At 48.2% G+C, this 25,354-nt stretch overlaps 1 protein-coding gene, 1 long non-coding RNA gene and 1 other non-coding gene across 6 annotated transcripts in view; 2 read left to right on the top strand and 1 right to left on the bottom strand.

Annotated features, from left to right (window-relative positions):
- Cmtm8 (CKLF like MARVEL transmembrane domain containing 8) overlaps positions 1-23,297 on the bottom strand; it is a 60,831-nt gene extending 37,534 nt beyond the window's left edge. For 2 of the 4 annotated variants that reach the window (XM_048423210.3, XM_048423209.3), the window contains exons 1-2: positions 22,952-23,297; positions 19,949-20,041 (exon numbers count right to left, since the gene is read on the bottom strand). In XM_048423210.3, coding sequence (XP_048279167.2) covers positions 19,949-20,041; positions 22,952-23,098 — 240 coding nt within the window. In that variant the 5' untranslated portion in view covers positions 23,099-23,297. The remainder of the gene's footprint in view (positions 1-19,948; positions 20,042-22,951) is intronic. The other 2 variants (XM_048423211.3, XM_048423212.3) reach the window with 1 other exon arrangement.
- LOC125393804 (U6 spliceosomal RNA) lies at positions 18,936-19,042 on the top strand. The gene has a single exon (XR_007229959.2). It is a non-coding gene; the product is annotated as a U6 spliceosomal RNA (small nuclear RNA).
- A 123-nt stretch (positions 23,298-23,420) lies between the features above and the next one.
- On the top strand, positions 23,421-24,305 carry LOC125393092 (uncharacterized). Its single transcript, XR_007229696.3, has 2 exons — positions 23,421-23,918; positions 24,151-24,305. It is a non-coding gene; the product is annotated as an uncharacterized LOC125393092 (long non-coding RNA).
- Positions 24,306-25,354: the final 1,049 nt, after the last annotated feature.

The raw sequence follows: 25,354 nt of genomic DNA, 5'->3' as shown, positions 1-25,354 counted from the left end.
ATTTCATCTTGTCAATTTTGAGATGTATTTTCGTATTTGCCAGATCGTTATTTCTAGGACCTCGATGTTATAATTTCACCATATTCTGAATTAGTATTCATGTGCACACATGTTCATGCAGACCTGCACAGGTGAGCACGTGCGCGCACACACACACAGACACACAAATGCTACCTAGGTGTCACATACACTTATATCTGGCTTCATCTTGGTCCCGAAAGCAGCCTCCTATGGTGCGGGGTTGGTACTGATGACTCAGAAATGGGGTGTACCGTACACCTGCTACCCCACAATGAGCAAAGGCATCATAACATGATCCTGCTGCACAGTACTCCACTGAAAGACAGGCATTTCAGGGCCCAAGATCCTGTCAGGCTCCGAGTTTTTGAGCCTAGACCTAGACACGTTCACCTGGAGAACAGTCTCCAGCAAGGAGTCCGGCTGAGAATATTTTGTCATATCCCTTGTTACTCAGGCAGTTCATGCTTTGACAATTGAAAGGACGTAAAAGGAGCAAGATTAGCTGGGCTCAGCCTTCCTAACGTTTGCATCCACCATGATGGGGAGGATGTGAGGGGCGGTGTTTGTATCATGGTGGCCTGGAAGTCAAGAGAGAGCACCCGTGCTCACCAACTTCCTCCTTCCCTTTTCTCCAGCTGGGCCCAGGCCTAGGGATATTGCTGTGAACATTCAAGGGAGTCCCTTCCCCTTGGCTAATCCTCTCTGGAAACACCCTCACAGGCGCTCTCTCTCCTAGCAGCTTCTCCATTCAATCAAGTTGCCCGATAGGATCAACAGTGACAATCCCTGCTGGAAATAGTGTCTGAATCACAAGGCTTTCGACAGTAAATACAGACACGGTGGCCACTGAGATGACTCAACAGATAAAGGCGCCTGAGTTTGAACCCTGAGATCCATATGGCAGATAAAACTAACTCCCTTAGGTTGTCCTCTGTTCCTCACATGCTCGTGTGCACACACGCGTGCGTGCGTGCACACACACACACACACACACACTGATAATAATATTAGTAATTAAAATTCTGGCCTTAAAAGAAAAATCAAGGCAGGGTTTACTTAGCCTTCAGGGGTGGCTACCCAGCCCAGTGAGAAGGTGTGCAGATCCATGTGTGGTAAGAACTGACATGTCCACCAGGGACCCCCTTTATTCATGATGTGCTCCAGAGCCCCCCAGTGATCTGCTGGAACCATGGGTCAGTGGGCAACACAATATATAGACTAGGTCAGTTAGAGATTAACACTGTGTTAGCTACGTGTTCATCTCTGTGACGAGACCAATTCATGGGGAGAGGAAAGGCCTTATTGCAGCTCACAGCTTCGCGATGGAGCGGGGCTGTGGCTGCAGTTCTGACCTGGGTGTGGGAGACTACAGCTTGGCACATCACTGAGATGGACGAGAAGCAGAAAGCAAAGAGGAAGTAGGCCGGGCTCTAGGTCTCAAGCCTCACAGTGGCCTGCTGTGGAATAACCTGTCTGTATACTGTGAATATGCATGACTCTCACTGGTTAATAAAGAAAGGGATTGGCCTATAGCAAGCCAGGACAATCAATCTGAGTACTGGGATGAAGAAGGGCGGAATCAGGGAGATGCCAGCCAGCTGCAAAGGAAGCAGGACGATAAAAAATGAGGTAACAATCCATGAGCCACGTGACAAAGTACAGATAAGGAATATGGGGTAATTTAAATGTAAGAGTTAGCTAGTAACAAGCCTGAGCTATCGGTTGCACATTTATAAGTAATATTAAGCCTCTGTGTTGGTTATTTGGAAGCAGGTGGTCAGGACAAAAATACTCCACCTACATCGGCCTACTTCCGACTCTCTTCAAGCTCTACAACCTCCCAAACACTGCCCCTCACTGGGGACCAAGTGCTTACAGAGCCTGTGACAAAACACAACATTGAAACATTAACAATAATCAGTTACAGAACTGAACACCTTTAGTGTTGGACTAATAAAAGTATTCAAGTGCCTCTCAAAATGTCATTGCGCTGTGCCGACCATAGTTGACTTCAAGTAACTGAAAGAAACGAAGGGAAACTGAGGACAAAGGGGGACCACCGTGTCCGGCTGTGTGTACCCGTGGCCAGCAGTGTAGAGAACAAGCATGTCCCAAACAGTACTACCGCCTGTTGCAATGAACCACTGGTGGCCCTTAAAGCCACATCTGGCTGCCATTTTGTCATTTGTCTTTGTTGTGTTGTTAAATGAAACTTTATTAATTTGTTTGTTTTTGACACAGGGTCTCACTGTGGAGCACTAGCTGGCTTCAAACTCAACGTGTCACTGTAGATGACCCTGAATTGCTGATCTCCCAGCCTCCACCTCTCACACATTGGGGTTAAAGGTATGTGTGTCACCGAGCCTGGCTCGGTTTTAATTTTACGGATTTAAAATTCTCATAATTCAGTGATGCACATTGTAATCAATGTTTTCAAGCCACAGCGGCAGACGTGGGTCAACAGTTGGTAGAGACCACATGGCTTGCAAAGTCAGAAATGTGTCGCCTGGCCCTTGCTTTTCAGGAAAGTCTGTCAGCTTCCGAGCTGGAGCTCTTGTTCTCTAGCAGGCCTTGAACGTTACTGACTCAGATGAATATATTCATGTGTCCCAAGGAAATGTCATTGTTCCCACCGCAGCAAGACAGGATGGCCCCAGAGGGGTTACGTCACCTATGACCCCAATTACTGCAGTGCTCAAACACGTGACTATAAAATATGGGCGTCAGACACCATGCCAGCGGCGGGGAATTAGTGAGGAATAAAAACAGACACGGCTTCTGCTTTCAAGGAATCCATGTGCTCACGGGGAGTGAGGCAAAGTGGAAATTCAGTCGTGTGCTGTGTGACAAGCTCAGCTTACAAAGATGATGTCTAAGTGAAATGCATGGTAACGATCATGTAAATCAACCTACTGCCCTGCCTGTCACAAAAAGGGGTAGCAGGATGGCGCACCGTATGTCCTTGGTATATAAACTAGGTGGTTTATGTATTCTCTATACCATGTTTTTCATCAGTATTATATTATACAATACTTCTACTTATAAAGTTTACTGTAAGACAGTATGTTGGGGGCTAGAGGGACAGCTTATCAGTTAAGAGCCATTGCTATTCAATAAGTCACTCAGGACTGGAGTTTTATGTGTGCAGGAGCACACACATGTTCACTCCCAGATACACACACACACACACACACACATAATACCCCCTCAAAGTAAACAGTATTCTGTGTTATGCCGGTGGTAGCATCAAATACCTTACGTCCGTCACATCTCTTGTTTGGACCGGTTTCACTGGACTTGACAATCCTAGCAGTCTGAGGCCATATCATACATACATGTGTTCTCTAGGTTTCTGTAGCAACATCTATGGTGTTCTTACATGACAAAACTGTGTAATAATGCATTTCTGAAAACACAGCATCCCTGTTTGGAGGTGATGTGTATCTGCACATAGCTGCAATCATGGTTAAGTGCTGAGGTGGAAAAAAAACAAAAACAAAAACAATTACCATTCAGCACAATGACTGGGATTGACTCCAGCTCGGTACCCATCCTAATGCCTGGCCCTTTTAGTTCAGTTTTAGTTGTGTGTATGGGGGCGGGGTTTAGGTGCACATGGGGGCGGGGTTTAGGTGCACACGAGGGCCGGTGTCTGAGGAGGCCAGAGGCGTCAGATCTTCTGGAGTCACCGACAATTTCAAACCACCTCGAATGGGTGTTGGGAGCTAAACTCAGATCCTTTGCAAGAGCAGTAGATGCTGCTAAACACTGAGCCATCTCTCCAGTCCCAAACCTCCCCCTTTAAAAATTAATTACAAACTTATAAAAAGTTCCTAAAAGGGGGGGGGGGGATAGAGAGATTGTCTACACAATCACCCAGTTCCTCCTAACATTAACATCTTATATAACTCTGGTACTTCAGATTCAAACCAGAGAGCTGATATGGGCAGAACATTCTTAAGCTTAAGTAGATCGTACCATTTTTACACTTACTTATTATTGCCTAATAATAATAATAATAATAATAATAATAATAATAATAATAATAATTTGTTGTTTGAGACACAGTTTCACCATGTATCACAGGCTGGCCTCAATCTCTCAGTCCTTCTGCCTCAGCCTACCTAGAGCTGAAAGTGTAGCCTCATTTGTATACTTACTATTTCTGTGCGTGCCATATCTTCATGAATAATGTCAGGTCCTTGCATGTTGCCTTTAGTATACGACCTCCAACTAAGCCATCTCTGGTGTATAACCAATGCTTCACTGGGAACAAGATTCAAGGACTGTCCTTACTCCTCACCAGACCTGTGTCGTTCTTCTGTTGGGTCAGAGGGCAAAGGGTCAGCCCACACTAGCCAGGGCCTCTGAGAGCATCCACATAACTTGCTGCATCAGTTTCAACGGTTCTCTCACAAGAGAAGCCACATTAAATCTGCACCTGGTTCAGGCATGGTGGCCTAGGCCTTTGATCCCAGCGCTTGGGAGGCAGAGGCAGGCAGATCTCTGTGACTATGAGGCCAGCCTGGTCTACATAGAGTTTCAGGACAGCCAGGGCTACACAGTGTGACCGTGTCTCAAAAACAAGGAAACAAAAAGTCTAAGGCCGCATCCATCCCCGCTTTCTTGAGAACAGGCACAAGGCACAACTGAATCTCCCTGCTCTAACTGCCCAGACACCGGAGAGCTCCCAAAATAGTGACAGGAAAAAACAAAACTTTCCCCTCAAACAATTGACAGGCCTTTTCCTTTTTGGCATGGAGAATTCATTCAGCCAAATATTTTTACTTCTAGGTCCTGTAGAATGAAGACAAATAAACACGAATAGTTATGCCCTCTTGGACTCTGCTCCCAGTTCACACATGTTCACAAATGAAGTTTCACAGAAAAGACATGGGAACCACCTCACTCTAACTAGTGGAGAGCCATGTATGGTGTGTGTGCTTACTGTCCCGGCTTCCTGATGAGGCAGGAAGCCTGCAAGATCGAGGGCAGCTTGGGCTACACAGGGAGACCCTGCCTCAAACAAACCAATGAGCAGAGACAGCCAAACGGAACAGTTAAAATCCAGCAGCTTCCTGCCTTTATGTCTTTGTTACTCCAGTACAGTCTCCCTGATACCTTGATTCTCAAACTGGTGTGGGGGGGGGCAGACAAAGAGACAGAGACAGAGAGACAGAGGGAAAGGAAGACAGGGAGAGAGAGAGAGAGAGAGAGAGAGAGAGAGAGAGAGAGAGAGCCTTCTGTCATTTGATTTCATTTGACCATCCTAGGTTTCTACGCCAACCTGTCTGTCTCTCCCCTCTCTCCCCCATGACATAGCCTAGGCTGGCCTTGACATTTCTATGCACCCAAGGATGACAACAAAGTCTTGAACCTCCTCTCTCTACCTGCCAAGTGTTGGGATTACAGAACTCTAAAACCACACCCACCCAGCTTAAAGGGAACACACACACACACGAGTTAAGGTGTATGATTGTTTTCCCTGCACATATATTTGTGCATTACGAGTGTGCCTAGTGCCCTTGAAGGCCAGAAGAGAGCATTGGATCCTTTGGAACTGAAATTACAGATGGTCGTCAGTGACCATATGGGTTCTAGGACTTAACCAGGGTCCTCTACAAGAGCTCTTGGTGGCTGACCCATCCTCCAGCCACCGAGGGAGCTCTTTTCAAGGGCAGTCACCAGGGGAGTTTCAGGGGAACGGAGCTTAGAGCCAAGGTTAAACTTGAACTCCACACCCTGCCACGATAGGGGTACAGGAAATCTCGGTGCTCTGACTGCCAAGCACAAGAGCAAGGGGTTTCCTCTTGTCCTCGTGTGTGTATGATGTATCCCCCCTCGCGTCTCAGAAACAGCTGAGAGCAGTGAATCGAGAATTAAGGCTCCACCTAGGGTGACACAGGCCTGGTTTGAACCTTTCCCGCCTCTTCCAGGTTGTCACCATGCTCACCAGAAGCCCCTCCCTTTAAGCCTCACAGAGTCTCTGGGAGATGGGACGAGGCTATCTCCAACAGGAACTGCCACAGGTCTTTGCCTGGTTCACCTCCCCTTCAGTGGCCATGGGGAGTTTATCCATGTCCAATAAAAGATGACCTAGGAGCGGGGAGTCTTCCACCAACAGCCGCGTGACAAAACCAGGTCAGTCAGGGACCTCCTTCTGTACTTGGTTATCACCAAGAAGAAATAAATTCATTTGCCAGGCGTGGGGGCACACGACTTTAATCCCAGCACTTGGGAGAGAGAGGCAGGTGGATCCCTGTGAGTTCAAAGCCAGTCTGGTCTACATGAGTCTCAGGCCAGTCAGGAATATACAATGAGATTCTATCTCTAACAACCGTCCACCCCGCAACCCAGGATCTAACTATAGGGACACCTGAGACAGGGTGCCGTCTCTGGACCGCAAAGAGAGCTTCCTGAGAAATCCACAGGGAAGCAGGCCCTACCATGGTGAACCCAGCCCCTTGCAACCTGTACGATATGTCAGCCTTCTTCTTGATTTTATTTAAGCCAGTTTGGTCAAATTTCCATCATCTCCAACCACCCCACTGTGGAGAATTAAAAAGAATGCTGGCAACAGTATCAGGAAGTGTGTCTCTCAGCAAATGGTACTGATCCTTGGTGCACTAGGTACAAAGTGCTGTGCCAGACACAGTGCCTGCGACGGGGAGAAAGGACAAGTCTGACAAGCAGTTGCTGGCAGCATGCACACACGCACACGCGTGCAAAGCCCTGAGTTTGATCCCCAGCACCCTACACAGTAGCTAGCCATCCACCTGCCCCAGGCACCAAGCCATTTGACTGTCAAAAGAGAAAAACAGGTTTCAAACTGGTCTAGGCCACTTGCCTAGCCTCCCTTGACACTCAGGCGTGAGGCTTGCCTCACTCTCTGTCAAAAGTGCAGGGGGCAGGTCCTTCCTGGATCCAAAATAATTACCACAGGCTCAGCACAGTACAGGCTCAGCACGGTACAGGCTTAGCACGAAAGATTTGCTCCGTTTCCTACGGAAAATCTAAATCTTCTGATAGCTGGCTTTTCTGAAGTGGCAATGAATTCAATAGGGTCAGAGTCATGTGTTTGGGACAAAGAACACAGTTTCTGTCCACTCTAGTGGACACGAGGCAACCAGCCCCCAGAGTCCAGTCCATTTCCCAGAGGACAGAATCAGCAGGGTGAATTCTGTTCCTTTCTACCCCCTGGCCTGGTTCTTAAAAAAAAACAAATTATTATTTTGAAGGAATATCTTTACGTAACAATGGATGACAAGGGACTTCGAGTCCCTCCGCCTCCACCTCCGAACTGCTGCTGTGTCCCACTCTGCTAGGTTTATGCCAGGCTGAGGAGCCCAGTGCTATGTGCTCGCCAGGTAAGCGCTCTGCCAACCGAGCTGCCTCCAGCACACCCCTGCCTTCTTTTCAAGACTGAACAATTCTCTCTAACCACGGGGCTGGAAAACGGCACCATGGAAACGCCAGCTACTTATTCAGTTCGTGAGTAAATAAATAAATAATGCAAGCAGGTGAAAAGGTTGTCCCCGGTTTCCTAAGGAAGTTCTTCTGGGAGCCGCACAAAATGAGTTCATCCTGACCAGTGTCTCCTCTGAAGAGGGATGGTAGGGAGGAGGAGAAGACACAGGAAGAATCAGCCTCTAGGGCTCACTATGTGGGAACGGTGAGGCGGGAACTGGAATCCAGCCTGCAGGGGCAGAGAGAAGGCTTGTTGAGGAGAAAGGCACTTCCCAGCACCCACATCAGACAGCTCACAACTGCCTGTCACGTCAACTCCAAAGACCTGACACTGTCTTCTGGCCTTCATGGGCACGAAACACATGTGGCTCACACATACATAAAACATAAATCATGAAATACATTAGCTTCTTGTAAATGTTAGGATTGGACAATAGCCAGGAGAGGGCAGGGACCGATGGAGAAAGCCTGGGCTCATTCAAGCACACAAGTGTGCAGGAGGCTCCTGGGACGCAGATTTCAAGTCATTGAGGGGCAGCAAGGTACATGCCACTTAGATAGCTATCCTGGAACTCACTTTGTAGAGCAGGCTGGCCTTGAACTCACAGAGATCTGCTTGCCTCTGGAGCACTGGGATTAAAGGTGTGCGCCACCACTGGCTGGCTGGCCTCTATCTTCCAAGTACTGGGGTTACACGGATTTACACCACCACACCCAGTACTTGGGTTACACGGATTTACACTATCACACCCAGTACTTGGGTTACACGGATTTACACTATCACACCCAGTACTGGGATTGCACGGATTTACACTATCACACCTAGTACTGGGATTACACGGATTTACACCACCACACCCAGTACTGGGGTTACACGGATTTACACCACCACACCCAGTACTGGGGTTACACGGATTTACACTATCACACCCAGTACTGGGGTTACACGGATTTACACTATCACACCCAGTACTGGGGTTACACGGATTTACACCATCACACCCAGTACTGGGGTTACACGGATTTACACTACCACACCCAGTACTGGGGTTACACGGATTTACACTACCACACCCAGTACTGGGGTTACACGGATTTACACTATCACACCCAGTACTGGGGTTACACGGATTTACACCATCACACCCAGTACTGGGGTTACACGGATTTACACCACCACACCCAGTACTGGGGTTACACGGATTTACACCACCACACCCAGTACTGAGGCTGGGACCTAGGACTTCCTGCGTTAGGCAGGTCCTCTACCAACTGAGCTACATCCTCAGCCCCTCTATTAATCACGAGACGCTGACATCTTGCTCGTCGGCACACTGTCATGCTGCACTCAGAAGGATACACAGTACACAGCATCACTTCTGTGGGATACACTCACCGCACACAGCTCGAGTCTACCCAGTAGAAAACGTCTACCCACGAGGAAATACAAACATCTTTTTTTAAAAAATTTTTCTTAAAAAGCTTATTTCAGGGCTGGAGAGATGGCTCAGAGGTTAAGAGCACTGCCTACTCTTCCAAAGGTCCTGAGTTCAATTTCCAGCAACCATATGGTGGCTCACAACCATCTGTAATGAGGTCTGGTGCCCTCTCTATATTGTATACATAATAAATAAATATTTAAAAAAAAAGCTTATTTCAAATATTACAGAATACAGATTAAAGATCGTAGCATGAATGTGGTGCCAGATGTAGCATGAATTCTTCTGGTTCTTATTAATATTAGGGGTGAAAACGGAAGGACCAGAGTATCAGTGCAGCCAGCCACTAGAGAGGTTTTACCTCTACCAATGCTCAGACCAACAGGGTGACCCAATCTCTACGAATCCTCAGACTGCTGCTGTCTCTGCAAAACCTCAGACACCGTCTGTCCCCACCAAACCTCAGCCTGCAACTGAGCTCCTGTCTGAACTCCGCCTTATCTTCCTCTCTCTGCCCAGCCATATCCCTGTCTCCACCTCCCTAGCGCTGGGATTAAAGGCGTGCGCCACCACTGCCTGGCCTCTACGGCCAACTATTGCTAGTGGCTTAGCTCTGCACTCTGATCTTCAGGCAAGCTTTATTTGTTAAATTACAAACAAAATATCACTACCAAAAATGCTTAAAGAAACAGAACAAAATGCAAAAACGTGGGTGTATTTACACCTGGGGAGAAGGCAGAATAACCCGGGGGCTTCAAGATGTAGCACTTGTCCTACTAAAATTTTATTTATTATCATGATAACAATTAGTTTTTGAGACAGAGTCTCACTATGTCGCTTTGGTTGACCTAGAATTGGCTATGTAGACCAGGTTGACCTAGAACCCACAGAGATCCATCTGCCTTTCACCTTGTGTTTTGAAAAAGTCTCTCACTAGCCTGGAGCTAGCCAAGTAGGCTCGGCCAGCTGGTGTGGGAGCCCCAGGGATCCCCCATCTGCCTCCCTTTGTCCTGAGGTTATATACGCACACTACTGTACCCAGCTTTTGACACGGTCCTGGGGACCAGAACTTGGGTCCTCAAGCATGCTCGATGAGCATGTAATTCTTCTCAGTCCCACTCCCTTGATCTTGACTCCCCAGTCTTCAGAACCATGGGAAATAAACCCAGTTGGCATATGGTTAGTTGTCTAAAGTTTGAGCTTTAAGCTGTGTATAGTTGGGGGTTTTCTTTGTTTAAAACAAACAAACAAACAAACAAACTTTATTTGGTTGATCATGGTGGCACGTGCCTTTAATCCCAGCACTCAGAAGACAGTGGAATGCAGATCTCTGAGTTCCAGGACAGCCTGGTCTACATAGCAAGTTCGAGGCCAGTGAGGGATGTATAGTGAGACTAAGTCTCAAAATAAATAAGTAATAAAAACAAACGACAACCAAAACAGGAAAAGAAAATTACAACTCTTAAACAAAAACCTGTTCTAAAAGGGTTATTGTTTATATATGTGGTTTGTATAACGTGTGTGCACACATATGCCTCAGCACTTACGGACGTCAGAGGGCAATTTTGTGGTCACTTCTCTTCAACTTAAAAACATTTTTTTAAAAGATTTGTTTGTTTATTTATATGTATGTATCCTCTGTGTGAGGATGCCTGTGGAGTCTAGAAACGAGATCTGATTCTCGGGAGTTGAGGTTACAGATGGTCATGAGCCACCAGATGTGGGTGCTGGGAATGAGTCTTCCAGAAGAACATTGAACTCATTTAAGGACAAAGCTTCAATTAAGAAAATGCCTCCATAAAATAAGCTATAGACACACCTGTAAGACATTTTCTTAAATAGTGATTGATGAGGAAGGGAAACAGCCCATTGTGGCTGTCATCCCTGGGCTGGCTGTCCTGGGTTTTACAAGAGGCTGAGCAAGCCATGTGGAGCAAACCAGCAAGTGGCACCCCTCCATGGCCTCTGTGTTGGCCCATCCAGGTTCCTGCCCTGCGTGAGTTCCTATCCTTACTCCCTTCAGTGATGAACTGTGATGTGGAAGTGTAAGCCAAATAAACCCTTTACTCCCCAAATTGCTATCACAGCAACAGTAACCTTAAGACAGACAGCAAGTACCTTTCCCTAATGAGTCATCCCGCAGGTTCACACACACACACACACACACACACACACACACATTTTAATGTTTTACAATATTCCAGTTATTAAACAGATAAAAGGAGGAATGCCGTGGGACAATGGTCTTTAATCTCACCACTTGTATTATTTTAATAAAACACTGATTGGCCAGTAGTTAGACAGGAAGTTTAGGCGGGGCAACAAGGCAGAACAGGAGAATTCTGGGAAGAGGAAAGACACAGTCTGCAGTCCAGACACAGAGGAAGCAGGATGAGAATGCCTCAATGATAAAAGGTACCAAACCACATGGCTAACACAGACAAGAATAATGGGTTAAGATGTAAGAGTTAATAAGAAGCCTGAGCTAATAGGCCAACCAGTTATAATTAATGTGGGCCTCTGTGTGTTTCTTTGGGACTGAACGGCTGCGGGACAGGAAGGGACAGAAACCTCAGTCAACAGAGGAAACATCGAGCCAGATGTGGTGTAATCCCGGAATTTGGGAGGTGAAGGAAGAAAGATCATGTGTTCAGGGCCAGCCTACCTGAGATCTGTCTCAAAAAGTAGAAAGGTGGGAGGGCGGGAGGAACCTTGTTTTGAGAGCCTGGGAAGACACCATACTGCTTCTCACTTGCCTGAGTCAGCAAAATAACCACAGCAGCCAGTTCCCAAGTGCTGTGGAAGATGGGGAACAGAGAACTCAAGTCGTAACTCTCACCTGAGCTGTTACCGAGACTCCCAGTTGTGTCAATCAGTCTTACTGTGACCATTTAACCTAGCCCTGGTCTCCCACCTCTTGTTAGGTCAACGTAATTACATAATAGAAAGTTAAAAAACAAAAATCCGCAGGGTAGTGGCTATGGATGGACGTCTTTAATCCCAGCACTCGGGAAGCAGAGACAGGCGGATCTCTGTGAGTTTGAGGCCAGCCTAGTCTACAAAGGGAGTTCCAGGACCGGCTACAAAGCTACAGAGAAACTCTTTCGTGAAAAACCAAAACATAAGACATAAAACAAAACAAAACAAAATCTGGCATTAGCTTCCCAGGCCGTATAAACATTAAGTCATGACGAGGAATATGAAAGAAAAGGAAACCCCTGGAAAGTTCTATCAGAGTTAAAGGTCCTTTGACATTAGTTGGGGGGGTGTGTGCAAATGTGCACATGCATTCAGGGATAGGAACTGAGGCCAGAGGAGAACAGGTGTCCTGTCTGCCCCACAATAGTCCTATAGCCAGGGATTACAGGTGACAGTTCTGGGGATTTGAACTCCGATCCTCATGCTTGCAGGGCAAACTCTCCAAGCTAGTGACCCATGCCCCCATACCCCAGCAGACTATTCAACATAGACTATTAGCTATCAACGCAGATATCGCTATCGTAGACACCCTCAAACATCTCCAACTCTAAGGAAACGCCTTGCCTTGTGATACCGAAAACACAGCACACAGGCTCCCCGCTCCCTCGCGAAGGTAACCAGGAGCCGAGAGCTGTACAGCACCTCCCCATCTTGACTATGGTCACAGTGACAGCCGCTAAGGAAGCAGCTCTGAAGCATCTGCTTCTAGGAGCCCCTGTGAGCCTGCTCCAGGTGAATACTCTCCCCAGTGATCTCAGATGCCGACAGAGATTTCTCTAGAAACAAGGCAAATTTTAAATAAATACAGCTATCTTCCCTCTGAATTTCCCCCTCAGACGGAACCTCTTATAATTAGATTTGGGATATGGGAAGGAAAGGGCAGGCGAGATAAGAAACAAGGTTGGAGTTTCAGGTCATTAAGCTTGGACCTCTGGAAAATCAATTCTCCCGAGGTTTTTCAGGGTTTCTTTGGCTCAGAACTGACAGGACTGAAGTTGATGTAATCTTTCCACTGCAACCGCAAAGCCAAACCATTCACAACCGTAGCGAGATCCTTCTATTAATCTTTTACAAAGTCTAAATAAACTCAGCTCGGTAAAATAAGCAGATCTCTCGGTTTCCTACGGTAGTTTTTAAACTTTAAGATTCTTAGCGGGGTGGGGGTGGCTGGAGAGATGGCTCAGAGGTTAAGATCACTGCTCTTCCAACGTCTGAGTTCAATTCCCGGCAACCACATGGTGGCTCACAGCCATCTGTAATGAGGTCTGGTGCCCTCTTCTGACCTGAAGGCATACACACAGACAGAATATTGTATACATAATAAATAAATAAATAAATAAATAGATATTTTGTTTTTAAAAAAGATTCTTAGCGGGAGTGGTGGCTCATGCCTTTAATCCCTGCACTTGGGAGCCAGAGGCAGGAGGATCTCTGTGAGTTCGAGCCCAGCCTGGTCTACAGAATGAGTTCTAGGATAGTTAGAGTTGTTAGGTAGAGAAACTCTGTCTCAGGAAAAAAAAAAAAAAAGATTCTTTAATGTTACGATCCCACTAGGTGTGGTGGTGTTGAATCCTAGCCCTCAGAGGTTGAGGCCTGGTCTACAAAGGAGACCTCATCTCCAAACCAAAAGGCTTGGAGGTGTCACTCTGTCGGTAGAGCTTGCCCAGCAAGCTGAGGTTCAGTCGACAGCCATGTGAACGGGTGTGGTGGAGCAGGCCTGTAATCCCAGCAATCAGGAGGCGGACCACCACTGGCTACACAGTGAGCTGAGGCCGGCCTGCAGTACAAGAGGCACTGTCACTAACAAACAAGGAAACAGACAAATACATGTCCCGCCACTAAGCACAGCTCCTATGGGAGCCGCTGATCTATGCTGAGGCAGGAGGCTTGTCAACAGTGCTGGGACAACTGGACAACCGTGTGCAGAAGACCGAGGTGGAATCTTTACCACGTACTATATAAAAAGATTCGCGCATAAAACTAAAGGAGCGAATGACTATGACTTAATTAGGCAAAGATTTCCCGGAAATGACAAAATGAACATACAACAAAAGGAAAAACTGGGGGCTAGCGATATGACTCAGTGGTTATCAGCACCGGCTGTTCTTGCAGAGGACCCAGGTTCAGTTCCCAGCACCCACATGGTGGCTCAAACCACCTGTAACTCCAGTTGCAGAGGCACCTTCTGACCTCTGCCAGTACCATGCATACACACGGTACACATACATGCAGGCAAAGCACTCACACACATAAAACAAAAAGAAATAAACCTATAAGAAGAAAAAAGGAAAAACTGGACTTTATCACAATGCAAGTCAAAGAACACTATCAAGAAAAGTGGGGAAAAAAATCAACTTCTAGCTTGGGAGGAGAGTTTTCACGGCGTGGGTGGATTTGCTGAGGACTTTACAGCTGGTTCTACAGAGAACTCAGGACAAAAAGCAAACCAGGTCTGGCGAAATAGCTCAGTCAGTAAAATGCTTGCTTTACAGACACTCAGACACGGTTTTTCTTTGTAGCCCTGGCTGTCCCAGAACTCACTTTGTAGACCAAGCTGGCCTCGAACTCATAGAGATCTGCCTGCCACTGCTGGCGTTAAAGGCTTGCGTCATCACTCTGGCTACAGAGATTTATATTTGGGGGGGGGGGGGGAAGCCTACTATGGTAATGCTTGTTTGTAATCCCAAAGCTGGGGAGGCAGAGATTGGAGGATTCCAGGGGATCAGTGGCCACCAGGCTAACTGTACACTCCAGGCCAAAGAGAGACCATGTCTCAAAATAAGGTAGACATTAGAAGTTCTACATATACTCATGGCATGTTCACCCCCAACAACATGTACGTCCACATATACACACTCATACACACATGTGCAAATTAATCTTTAAATTGGCAAAGGATTTAAATAGACATTTTTCAAAAAATAGATATAGATAGATAGATAGATACAGATAGATATAGATATAGACATATATGTATATACACACACACACACACAAAACAAAAAGACACAGGAAGATTGCTCAGGGATTTTGGTCAGCATGGAAAACCAAACCAAATCCAGAATGGTGAATGGCTTCACACCCGACGGTATGACTAGAACCAAAGTCCATCCTGGCGAGAAATGAAGGCCTCGTATCCTTGATGGGATAGCAAGCAATTCAGTTGCTTTGGAAACAGTCTACTGAAGCCTCAAGACATTAACCTGAGTCACCCAGCATCCATCTTTGGAAGCCCCCTCTCCTTGGTGCGGACTCTACCTCCAAAAAGCTTGCCAAGCATTGACCCCTTGCCAGGAAGGGTCAGGACCACTCCCACACAACCAGAGAAGAAACAGTGGTCTTTGGGTTTTGCTTGCTGTCTCTCCCCACCCCATGCTCTCCCAGCCACCCAGGAGTGCTACATTAAACGTAGGCATCTTTTATTCAGTCTAATTTGTTCCCATTGGAACCATCATTTGAGTCATTTGAGTCGGCAGAGAGGCTCATCTTAAGATTATTCCTAACAACCTTATGTGATTCCATTTCTTTAGCTAAATGCCCCAAAGAATAAGCAAAACAAACAAACAAACAAACAAATTCCATGTCTTTTGCAGAAGTCTGTCCATTAAGGTTCATGGTAGTCATAATAGTCAAATATGGAAACAACTCAAATGTTTTCCCAGTGGTGAATGCAAAAACCAAGTCATGTACTCATTAATGGGATGGAGTAGCACTTGACTACAGAAATAATAAAATACTCACACACTCTACAGAACGGATGTTTGTGTGTATGTCTATAGGCTTGTGTGTGTGTGTGTGTGTAGTATGCATGCATGTGCACATACACTTGCCCATGAGTGCACATGTAGAAGCCAGAGGTTGATTTCAGATGTCTTCCTCCATTGCTCTACACACTATTTTTTTTTTTTTTTTGAGACGGTCTCTCATTAGACCTGGGCCATCACTGGCCAGTAAGCTTGCTAATCCATTTGTCTCTATTTCTTTGCACTGGGGTTACAGGTGCCTGTCACCTCACTCAGCTTTTTACGCGGGTGCCAGGGATCCAAACTCAGATCCTCATGCCTGTGCAGAAAGCATTTTGTGGACTGCACGGATAATTCTTGGAAGCATGATGGCAGCCTTCGAAGCCTAAGGACCGTGTGGTGCAGAACTCCATTTCCATGTAATGTGCAAAGCAGGCAAATGCAGGTTAATGATTTCCCCCAGGCAGACAAATGGGAAGAATGGGGAGTGCCTGCTAGCAGGTACAATGCTCTTTAATGAGGTGAAGTTCTAATTAGCTAATGGGGACAATTTGTCCAAACTTATAATCATCTATGATCCCTGGAACTGTGCACCTTATAAAAGGTCAACTTTACAAATGAGTCAGATCTCAGTAAAACTAACCCTGGTCATGAAATCATGGCTAGGGAGGACACAGCCTCCACCCCAGGGGGGCACTAATGTTTTCTTTGATAGATGGACATGGTATCATACTTTGCATTTTTACTGTTTTTGGAACTGAGGACTAAACCCACGGCCTTGTGCTTGCTAGGCAAGTGCTCTACCACTGAGCTAAATTCCCAACCCCATATCAAACTTTCTAAATACTTCTGTTTACACCCATAGACTGGTGCTGCCCTCAGCCTGGGCCTGGGAGCCTTCTATTGTAGCTTGTGACAGTGAATGCAGAGACTAGTAACTGGTCGAGGTGCCCTGACTAAATGACCAGTTGAATGCTTTGCCCTACATGGGATATCTGTATCTCCCCTGCTCCGACTCAGGGAACAGCAGGAGTAGGGGCAGGAAGGAAGAATTGGAGGATGGGGTGGAGAGGGGTGAAATGCTGTCTCCTGGAGGACATGACTGCTGGACCCCCAGGCTTACAGCAGCTGTGGCTGCTTGCTTGAGACCTTCCCAAGACCCCATCCCTCCCTAAAGAGCCATAGGTAGCTAATATTTATTGGGGAGGGGAGTCCCATTCCTTAGTGGTGTGGTCCCTGGTAAGTTGTCCTTGTTCAAGTAAATAACCCCTTACCCACGCTCACACAGGCACCCTTACAAAGTGCACGCACCACCGTGCCCTCATCCTTTAGAAGTGATTCTAAGTATTCTAAGAGTAAAATGAGCCAGAGGGATTCCTTCCTGGATCTCACTCTGTAGACCAGGCTGCCCTTGAACTCTTAAAGATCCTCCGGCTGCCTCCCAAGTGTGGGGTCAAAGGTGTGCCTGACTCATTTAGCCTTAAGGATGTTTCAAAGATGTTTGCTAAAATGTTGCTCGAAGTCAGGTGGAAAGCCTTTGATTCTAGCACTTGGGAAGCAGAGGCGGGTGAATCTCAATGAGTTCAAGGACAGCCTGGTCTACACAGTGAGTTCCTGGACAGCCAGGGCTGCAAAGAGCCTGTCAAAAAACAAACAAACAAAAATGTTTTTCAAAGAAGGAAACAAACACATATTCAACAGTAGGAGTCTGAATGTTTCTGGGATACATGTGATCATAAAGACTGGAGTAAGGGGGCGGGGTTAGAGAGATGTTTAGGGGGTTAAGAAATGGCTGCTCTTCCTTCATCCCACGATGGATGGCGATACAGACAGAGACCCACATTGGAGCACCGGACTGAGCCCCCCAAGGTCCAAATGAGGAGCAGAAGGACGAAGAAAATGAAAAAGGAAATAAGGACTGCGAGGGATGCTATCACCCACTGATACAAGGGGACGGATCTAATGAGAGTTTACTAAGGCCAGTTGGACCGGGACTGAACGAGGACGCAATCCAACCAGATTCTCTGAATGTGGCCGGATTCTCTGAATGTGGCTGGCCCGGAGTCTTTCTGAAAAGCCATTGACAATGGCACTGGGACTTGTTTCCTCTGCATATACTGGATTTTGCGGATCCAGTCCGTCTGGACACTCACCTTCCTGGACCTGGAGGGAGGCGGGAGGAACTTGAACTTCCCACAGGGCAGGAAACCCTGACTGCTCTTAGGGATGGAGAGGGAGGAGGAGAGGGAGTGGGGGGAGTGGGAGGGTGGTGGGCGGAGGGGCGGAAATGGAAACTTTTATAATTTAATAAAATTACAAAAAAAAAAAAAAAGAAATGGCTGCTCTTGCATGCATGTGGCCACTCACAACTATCTATAACTCCAGTTCCAGGGGATCGTTAGATCCCCTTTTTGGCTTCTTCATACACCAGGCACAAATACCCATGCAGGCAGGATACCCATGCACAAAAAATAATAAATACTTTTTAAAAAAGACAAAAGCAAGTTGGTCAGGGAGTTATGTAATAAAGGATGCATCAAAACAAAAACAATGGAGTAAAGAGCCTGGCAGTGGTGGCTCTCACCTTTAAACCCAGCACTGGGGGTAGGGGCAGAGGCAGGCTGATCTCTGTGAGTTCGAGGCCAGTCTGGTCTACAGTGAGTTCCAAGGCAGTCGGGACTGTTACAGAGAGAAACCCTGTCTCAAAACAAACAAACAAACAAACAAACAAAACCAAAAAACAAACAAACAAACAAACAAGAATAGAGCAATGGCAGATCATGCCTTTAACCCCAATCTCCAAACTCAAGAGGCACAAGTGAGTTTCAGTGTAGCCAGGACCACATAGTGAGACCCTGTCTCACAAGACAAGAAAAGAAAAGGGGGGGGGGTGGTATAAGTGAATGAAGAAGAAAAAGAAAGAAGGGAAAAGGGGATAAAGGGGAGCAAATATGATTAAAGTGCATTATAAAATATTGGGAAAGAATAAAATTTTAAGAATACACACAGCAGGTTGGGCAGATGGCTCAGTGGTTTAGAGCACTTGCTGCTCTTGCAGAGGACACAGCTCAGGTTCCAGCACCCACACTGGCTAGCTCACAACTGCCTGTAACTTCAGCTCCGGAAGATCTACGCCTCTGACTTCTGAGGGCACCTCCACGCGTGTGCACAAACCCATTCACCAACACAGGTGAACACACATGATTAAAAATAAAACAATCTTTAGAAAAACAAAAAAGAATGGGGCTAGTGAGAAAAGGTATCCAGCGTTAGCAAGAAACGACAGGTGCTCACTTCGGCGGCTCACCCACTAAAACTGGAATGACACAGAGAGGACAGCGTGGCCCCAGCGCAAAGATGCCAAGGCAAATCTGTGAAGCGCTCCATATTGGGAGGGAGGGACCTGCTTGGATTAAGTAATTGAACAGAGCTGGGTGCAAGAAACCCGCAGAGATGGGGAAGTGACTGTTGGTGAGAATCAGGGGCAATGGACGGGTATTAAAGCCAGGTGAAAGAGCAGATGGACAGAGCTGCCAGCCAGTCTGCTGGACCGACAGGAATCCTGGGGGCTCGGGCCCAGATCCAATCTCTTCTCCCTCTGCCTCACTGGATAAAACAACAGCAGATGAGATCGTACACAGTGGTCAGGCTATTGGGTGAGAGCAGAAGGGGGTGAATCTGGGAGACAATAACTGTAGGAGTTTGGATGATCATTGTATTAGTTGCCTTTTTCAATGCGGAGACACAGAGAAGAGCAACGAAGGGAGGAAGAGTTTGGTTCGGCTCACGGTTCCAGGGTACAGTGCATTGTGGGGACGGAAGCATGGCGCAGCCGGCCTCCCTGCACCCACAGCCAGGAAGGGGGTGAGAGTACAAACACTGGTGCTCGGCTCTCGGTCTCCATCTTACTCAGCTTAGGACCCCAGCCCTGGGATGCTGCTGCTACACTCAGGCTGAGTTCGGCCACCACCATCCACCCAATCTAGAAACTCCCTCGCAGACGAGCAGAGGCCTGTCTCCCAGGTCATGACATCCTGTCAAGTGGACAAGCCATGAACCTCCAGAGCCACAGCAAGAAACAAGCAAAGCCGTTGATGGGGCTGTGTTTTCTAACAAGTACGCATAGTAGCACATAACTCTTAAGAAACTCCAGAACGACGGACCCCGAGGGGTGAAGAACGACAATGGTGCACCAAGAGGGCCCACCCGCGAAAAGTAGGCCCACGGCATGTCTCTGTCCTGGAACCATCCTACACCTTTCAAGACGTTTGGCATCCCTAGCCTGCGCGAGGCACTAACCAAGCAATGGAATCTCCTGCACGATGACAATCGCGACTTCAAGACACTCTCCACTTCTCGGTGTGGCAGGGCACCATGCCTTGGAAGAACCACCTTGCGGGGAGGGGAGACAATAGTTCATCCTTTTAAAGTTTCTTTTCCCTCACTGGCCCTTTTCTAAGTTTTCCGCAAAGACTTCTGCGAAGTGGAAACCACTCACTCTTTTGAAAAGGAGCTGATAAGGTGCTGATTTAGACCTCGCACCCGCCCCCCTCCACCCAGTCTGTGCTTCCTCAGGCATGTTTGCTTGTGACAGTTAAGTAAATAAAAACAGGACTGAGCATTATTACACGGATGCCACAATTCATTTGAAAGTCACCAATAACAGGAAGGGTTCAATTAACTGAGATTGTTGCAATCCCTTTGATTCTGTTTCAAGTGCTTGTAATCATTACAAAGATTGCAGTATCCTACAATTCACAGGTCAAGTACGGGCTGTTACTAGCTTGTAATAAAACTGTAAAAGAAAAGGAACCCCTATAATTTGGTTTCAACATAAGAGTTGCCATGGCACAGCATTGAGTATTAGGTTGAGTGGCAGCCACTCCTCTCCGCCCCTCCCCCAACAGAAGACCAGGCAAGCAATCTGAATGACAGATACTAGGAAACAGGGTTTGTTCTCTATTATTTCACATTTATCTGGTTTTTCAGGACAGGGTTTCTCTGTGTAGTCCCAGCTGTCCTGGACCTCCTTCTGTAGACCAGGTTGACCTCAGACTCGGAGATCAGCCTGTTTCTGCCCACTGAGCGCTGGGATCAAAGGTGTGCACCATCATCACCCTACTCAGGGGTTATTTGGCTTTTTAAAACAGGCACAGTTAGCTCTGTCCAGCAAAGATAAGTACAGACTGGGGAGATGGCTCAGTGTATAAAGAGCCTGCTGCACAAACATAAGGACCAGAGTTTGCATCCCCAGCATCCATGGAAAATCTGGGTGTGGTGGTACACACCTAGAATGCCAGTGTTCAGGGTATGAGACAGGCAGATCCCAAAGGCTCACCAAATGTCCAGGTTCAGTGACATTAATAAGGTGGAGGGCTGGTAAGATGGCTCAGTGGACAAAGGTGTCTGCCACCAAGCCTGACAACTTGTTTTCAGTCCCAAGGACTCACATGGTGGAGAGAATTGACTGCCCTAAGCTGTCTTTTGACCTCCACATGCCACTTCCCCCCTCCCAAATAAAGAAGGAGGGGAATAGAGGGAGACATCTCCACTTTGCTCCCCGGCCTCCACAAGTGTATAGGTGAGCGAACACACCCATACACGCCCATGCACACACGTGGATGATTTTATCTGCAAGGTTTCCCATCTCTCAAAAAGCTCGCTGCAATCTACAGAGACCCACGGCAACCCGTCAACAGTAGTTATTTCTAGTGCTGGGATGACCAGTCCTTACGTTTCTTCTTTTGCTCTTATATTTTCTAAAAAGGATGCAACAGAGAGTGTGTGGGTATAAATCAGAAAACAAGAAGTGGTGGGGGTCCAGGCCTACCCCGCTGAAGCGCGGCTCCGTCACTTGAGCGTCTGTTTGCTTTGCTGAAGCAGGAGAGCTCGCCAGCTCCTTCACTCACACAGCAAATATTTGTTGAGCTCTTTAACACCAGGCCTTGCGCGGTGACTCCAGTACTTTCGGCTATTTATTGGGGCTGCAGATACCCTCCGAGCTGGCTATGCCAACCTCTTGGGAAATGAGCTAAGCCAACACTTTCCCGGCTTTCTGTGCAAGGGAACCACTCGGAAGCTGACTCGGTGGGTTTGGGATCTGAGGCTGTGAAGCCAGCAGCAGGCTCTCAGGATCCATACAGCTGCTGCTAAAGGTTTCTCAGAGAGTCCACCCAAGTCCCAACTCGCCCTACACCACGATTACCCCGCCCCCGCTTTCATCTGGGTTAGATTCAATTCTACAAATGCTTCCTTGGGTCTAGAGATGCAACAGAAGGGGGAACCCCCACTAGACAGTGTAACTTGAATCTCCTTAGGTAAGAATAGAGACCAAGAAAAAAGCAGGCAGGCATGGGTTTGAATCTCAGCTCCACCACCACGAGTAAGCTTTACTCCTCCCGTTCTCTGGGCCCCAGTTTCCTCAAGTGTAGAAGGAGCTTACTTGCAACCACCTTCACAGGGGAGCGTTGCAGGGACTCTACATGAGCTCAGAAACTTCTTCAGGACTTGACACCCTGGCAGAGGGCGAAGACAATAGACAGTGGCCGCCGCTAGTTGTCAACAGAACTCCAGGCGGAAGGCCTGGCTTCCAAGGGAGAGAAGGCGCAAGCCCTGCCCCCACCAGGATGTGCTCCAGAACGGTACAGAATCACTTAGGTTCTCAAAGAGGCTGAGATTCCCAGGATTTATTCAGGGAAATGTTCTTGATTTATCTCAAACTGGCTACAGGAAGATAACTGCGAAAATGAAAATTTTCTCCCCTTTATAACTGAAAATGTCCGAAGGGAGTAGGGTGGTTAAAAGAATTACAATAACTAACACTAGGGAATTTTCTTATAGCTGGGGGAGCGGCTCAGTGGTAGTGCATCTGCCTAACACGTGAGGCTCTGGGTTCCAGCACAGCACTGTGGAGGAGTCAGTTTGAGAAAAGCTTTGTTTTCAGGGACCCATGCACGTGGAGATCAGGTGAGAGAGGCCCTAGGTATTCCGGACACTCAAGATCAATAAACGCCCACCGAGTATCCGGCTCCCGGGATAGGCCACCAGCCTCGAAAGAAAACAGCAAGCTAGGAACCCGCCCGCAAAAGACATCCTGAGGGTCACGACCGTCGGTTCCCAAGAGAGCCCAAGGAGAAAGAACCTGGATGTGAGTTTTGCACTTTACAAAGAAGTCGAGGCTGAGCTCAAGAGCGTTCCCGGAGCCCGCGGGAAGACCGGAGCCAGCTCGGTGGGCGGAGCTGGAGACGCGTGAGCCAGCCGGGTCCACCTGCCTCCCACCGCCCCGCCCGGCCCGACACTCACGATCTCGGCCACAATCAGGAGCCCCGGCAGGGTGCGGAGGAACTCTCGGTCGTAGGCGAAGCTGCTGCTGGTGGTGGAGAAGTTCTCTGCGAAGGAGCTGGCAGTGGTGGTGACTGTGTGCGAGCGCGGGCGCTGCGATTCCTCCATCGTCGCGCCCGGAGCTGGCCCGGGTCCCCGGGGACCCTACCCCCACCCAGCGAGCTCCCTGGGCCCAGGGTCGCCGGCCAGGGATAGGGAATCGAGACCGGCGGGTGGCGGGCGCGCCGGGGGTGGCCTCCGGGGTCAGACCCGCGAGTGTCCCCACTCGTCGGCGCGCGTGCTCGGAAGCTCCGCAGGGACCCGGCAGCGGGATCGCTGGCAACCGGTGGCTGAGGGGGGCGGGGGAGGGGAAGAGAGGGGAGGGGCGTAGACGGGGCGGGTGGGGGGCGGGCACTCGGGGACCTCCCCTCGGGGGCGCCGCCGCGCGGCCACTGCACCTGTCGCTCGGGGACTGAGAGCTCGCAGGGGTGCAGGGACGCGCCAGGGAAGCGGCACCTCCTAGCTTCGGCCACAACCAGGCTCCGCCCACCTAGGGCCACCAGACTCGGACCTGCTTCCTCCCACCTGGCCGGACTAGCAGCAGGGCCTCTTAAGGAAACCCGGGCCTCCAGGGACGTGGCGACTCTGGAACTCAGACAACAAGGCGGATGGGGGAGGGAGACTGTAATTGTGATCCAGCCGGACCTTAGACCCGGGATCGATGCGATACCGCCTGGACAGTGGACAGTTCTCACCCCCTCCTCTGCAGCCGCCACCAAAGCCGGGTGCTGTTTCCTGTCCCTCCTGTTGGGAACAATTTGAGGAACCAAATTGCGGGGCTGTGAGAACGAGACGCTTCCAGGCGTTCTTCACAACTCTGTCCGGTACTCGCTGGAGCACAGAGCGCAAGATGGAAGGTGGGGAGACGTTCAGGGTTCCTGGTCAAGATGTACGTATCATTGTGACCGTCCTCATTAGCCTTGGAGAGGAAAAAAAATGTTTCAAACAAGTTACAAAGGGACCGTCTGTGCTAAGTGATGTTTATGACAAGCTAGCAGTGCTTGCCTGGGTAAGGGAGGAGGAGGTGGGCATCGCATTGTGTGGCAGCGCTGTGCCCGTCAGGTGAATGCTGAACTGGGTGCTTGTGTACTTACCATGAAGTTTTTGGCTCTACTTTGCAGGGCCTCAGTGGTGCCACCTGTGTTTCAAAACAAAACAAGGGAAGAGCTTTGATGGATGATGGACCGCTGGCCAAAAAGAGTAACAACAGACATTTTATCTGAACCTACCAAGTGGGGAGGAAATAATCCGATCAAAATACAGTTTTGTATTCAAAGTGAAGGCACCCGCTGGTAGTGGTGCACGCCTTTAATCCCAGTACTTGAGAGGCAGGTCTCCCTGAGTTCAAGGCCAGCCTGGCCTACCAAGTGAGTTCCAGGACAGGCTCCAAAGCTACAGAGAAACCTTGTCTCTTTTCTTTATTTATATTTTGTGTATGAATGCTCTACATGTGTGCTGACAGGCCAGAAGAGGGCATCAGATTCAATTGTAGATGGTTGTGAGCCACCATGTGGTTGCTGGGAATTGAACTCAGGACCTCTCGAAGAGCAGTCAGTGCTCTTAACCACTAAGTCGTCTTTTCAGCCCAAGAAACCCTGTCTCAAAAAAACAAACAAACAAAATGAAGGCATAATAGCTTTAAAAAAGTAGCCAGGTATGCTCTATCGGGAGCGCTGAAAAGAAAGCACAAACAGCAAGCTAATAATAGAAAGAGCTAATGTAAGCCTGGAGCCTCCCCAGGAAGAACTCTGGGAATAAAGAGTCTCAAAGAGAGGCCAACAATTCCAGGGCGGGGGCTCATATCTATAATCCCAGCGCTGGGGAACCTGAGGCAGGATAGCTACCAGTTCAAAGCTAGTGTAAAGCTACAGAGTGGGGCCCTGTCTCAAACAAGAGTCCGGGCTATATAGTGAGCTCAGTGAGAGCCTGGATACAGAGAACCTATCTCAAATAGTTGGAGATCATCTGATCCCCTCCAGAAACAGTTCAGGCCAGGCTGGGTTACAGAGTGAGATACAGAGGGGAGTCTCCCCTCCCTTCCCGCCCCCATTTAAAAAAAGAAAGAAAGAAAGAAATTGGAGTGTTCTCTCTCTCTCTCTCTCTCTCTCTCTCTCTGATAAAAGGTTTCTCTGTATAGCCCAGGCTGTCCTAGAACTCACTCTGTAGATCAGGCTGGCCTCTAACTCAGATCCACCTGCCTCTGCTTCCTGAGTGCTGGGATTAAAGATGTGCACCAACAACTGCTATTGCTTCTGGGGATTGAGAGACGTGGGTACCTGGAGGAGTCTAAGGTGACGTGTGCAATACAGACAATTTCATTTCTAT

The sequence above is a fragment of the Myodes glareolus genome, chromosome 4 (genome assembly GCF_982192425.1).
Source record: "Myodes glareolus chromosome 4, mMyoGla1.1, whole genome shotgun sequence".
Lineage (NCBI taxonomy): Eukaryota > Metazoa > Chordata > Mammalia > Rodentia > Cricetidae > Myodes > Myodes glareolus.
Note: the sequence above shows the minus strand (reverse complement) of the source record. Positions and strands in the feature narration are given on the sequence as shown.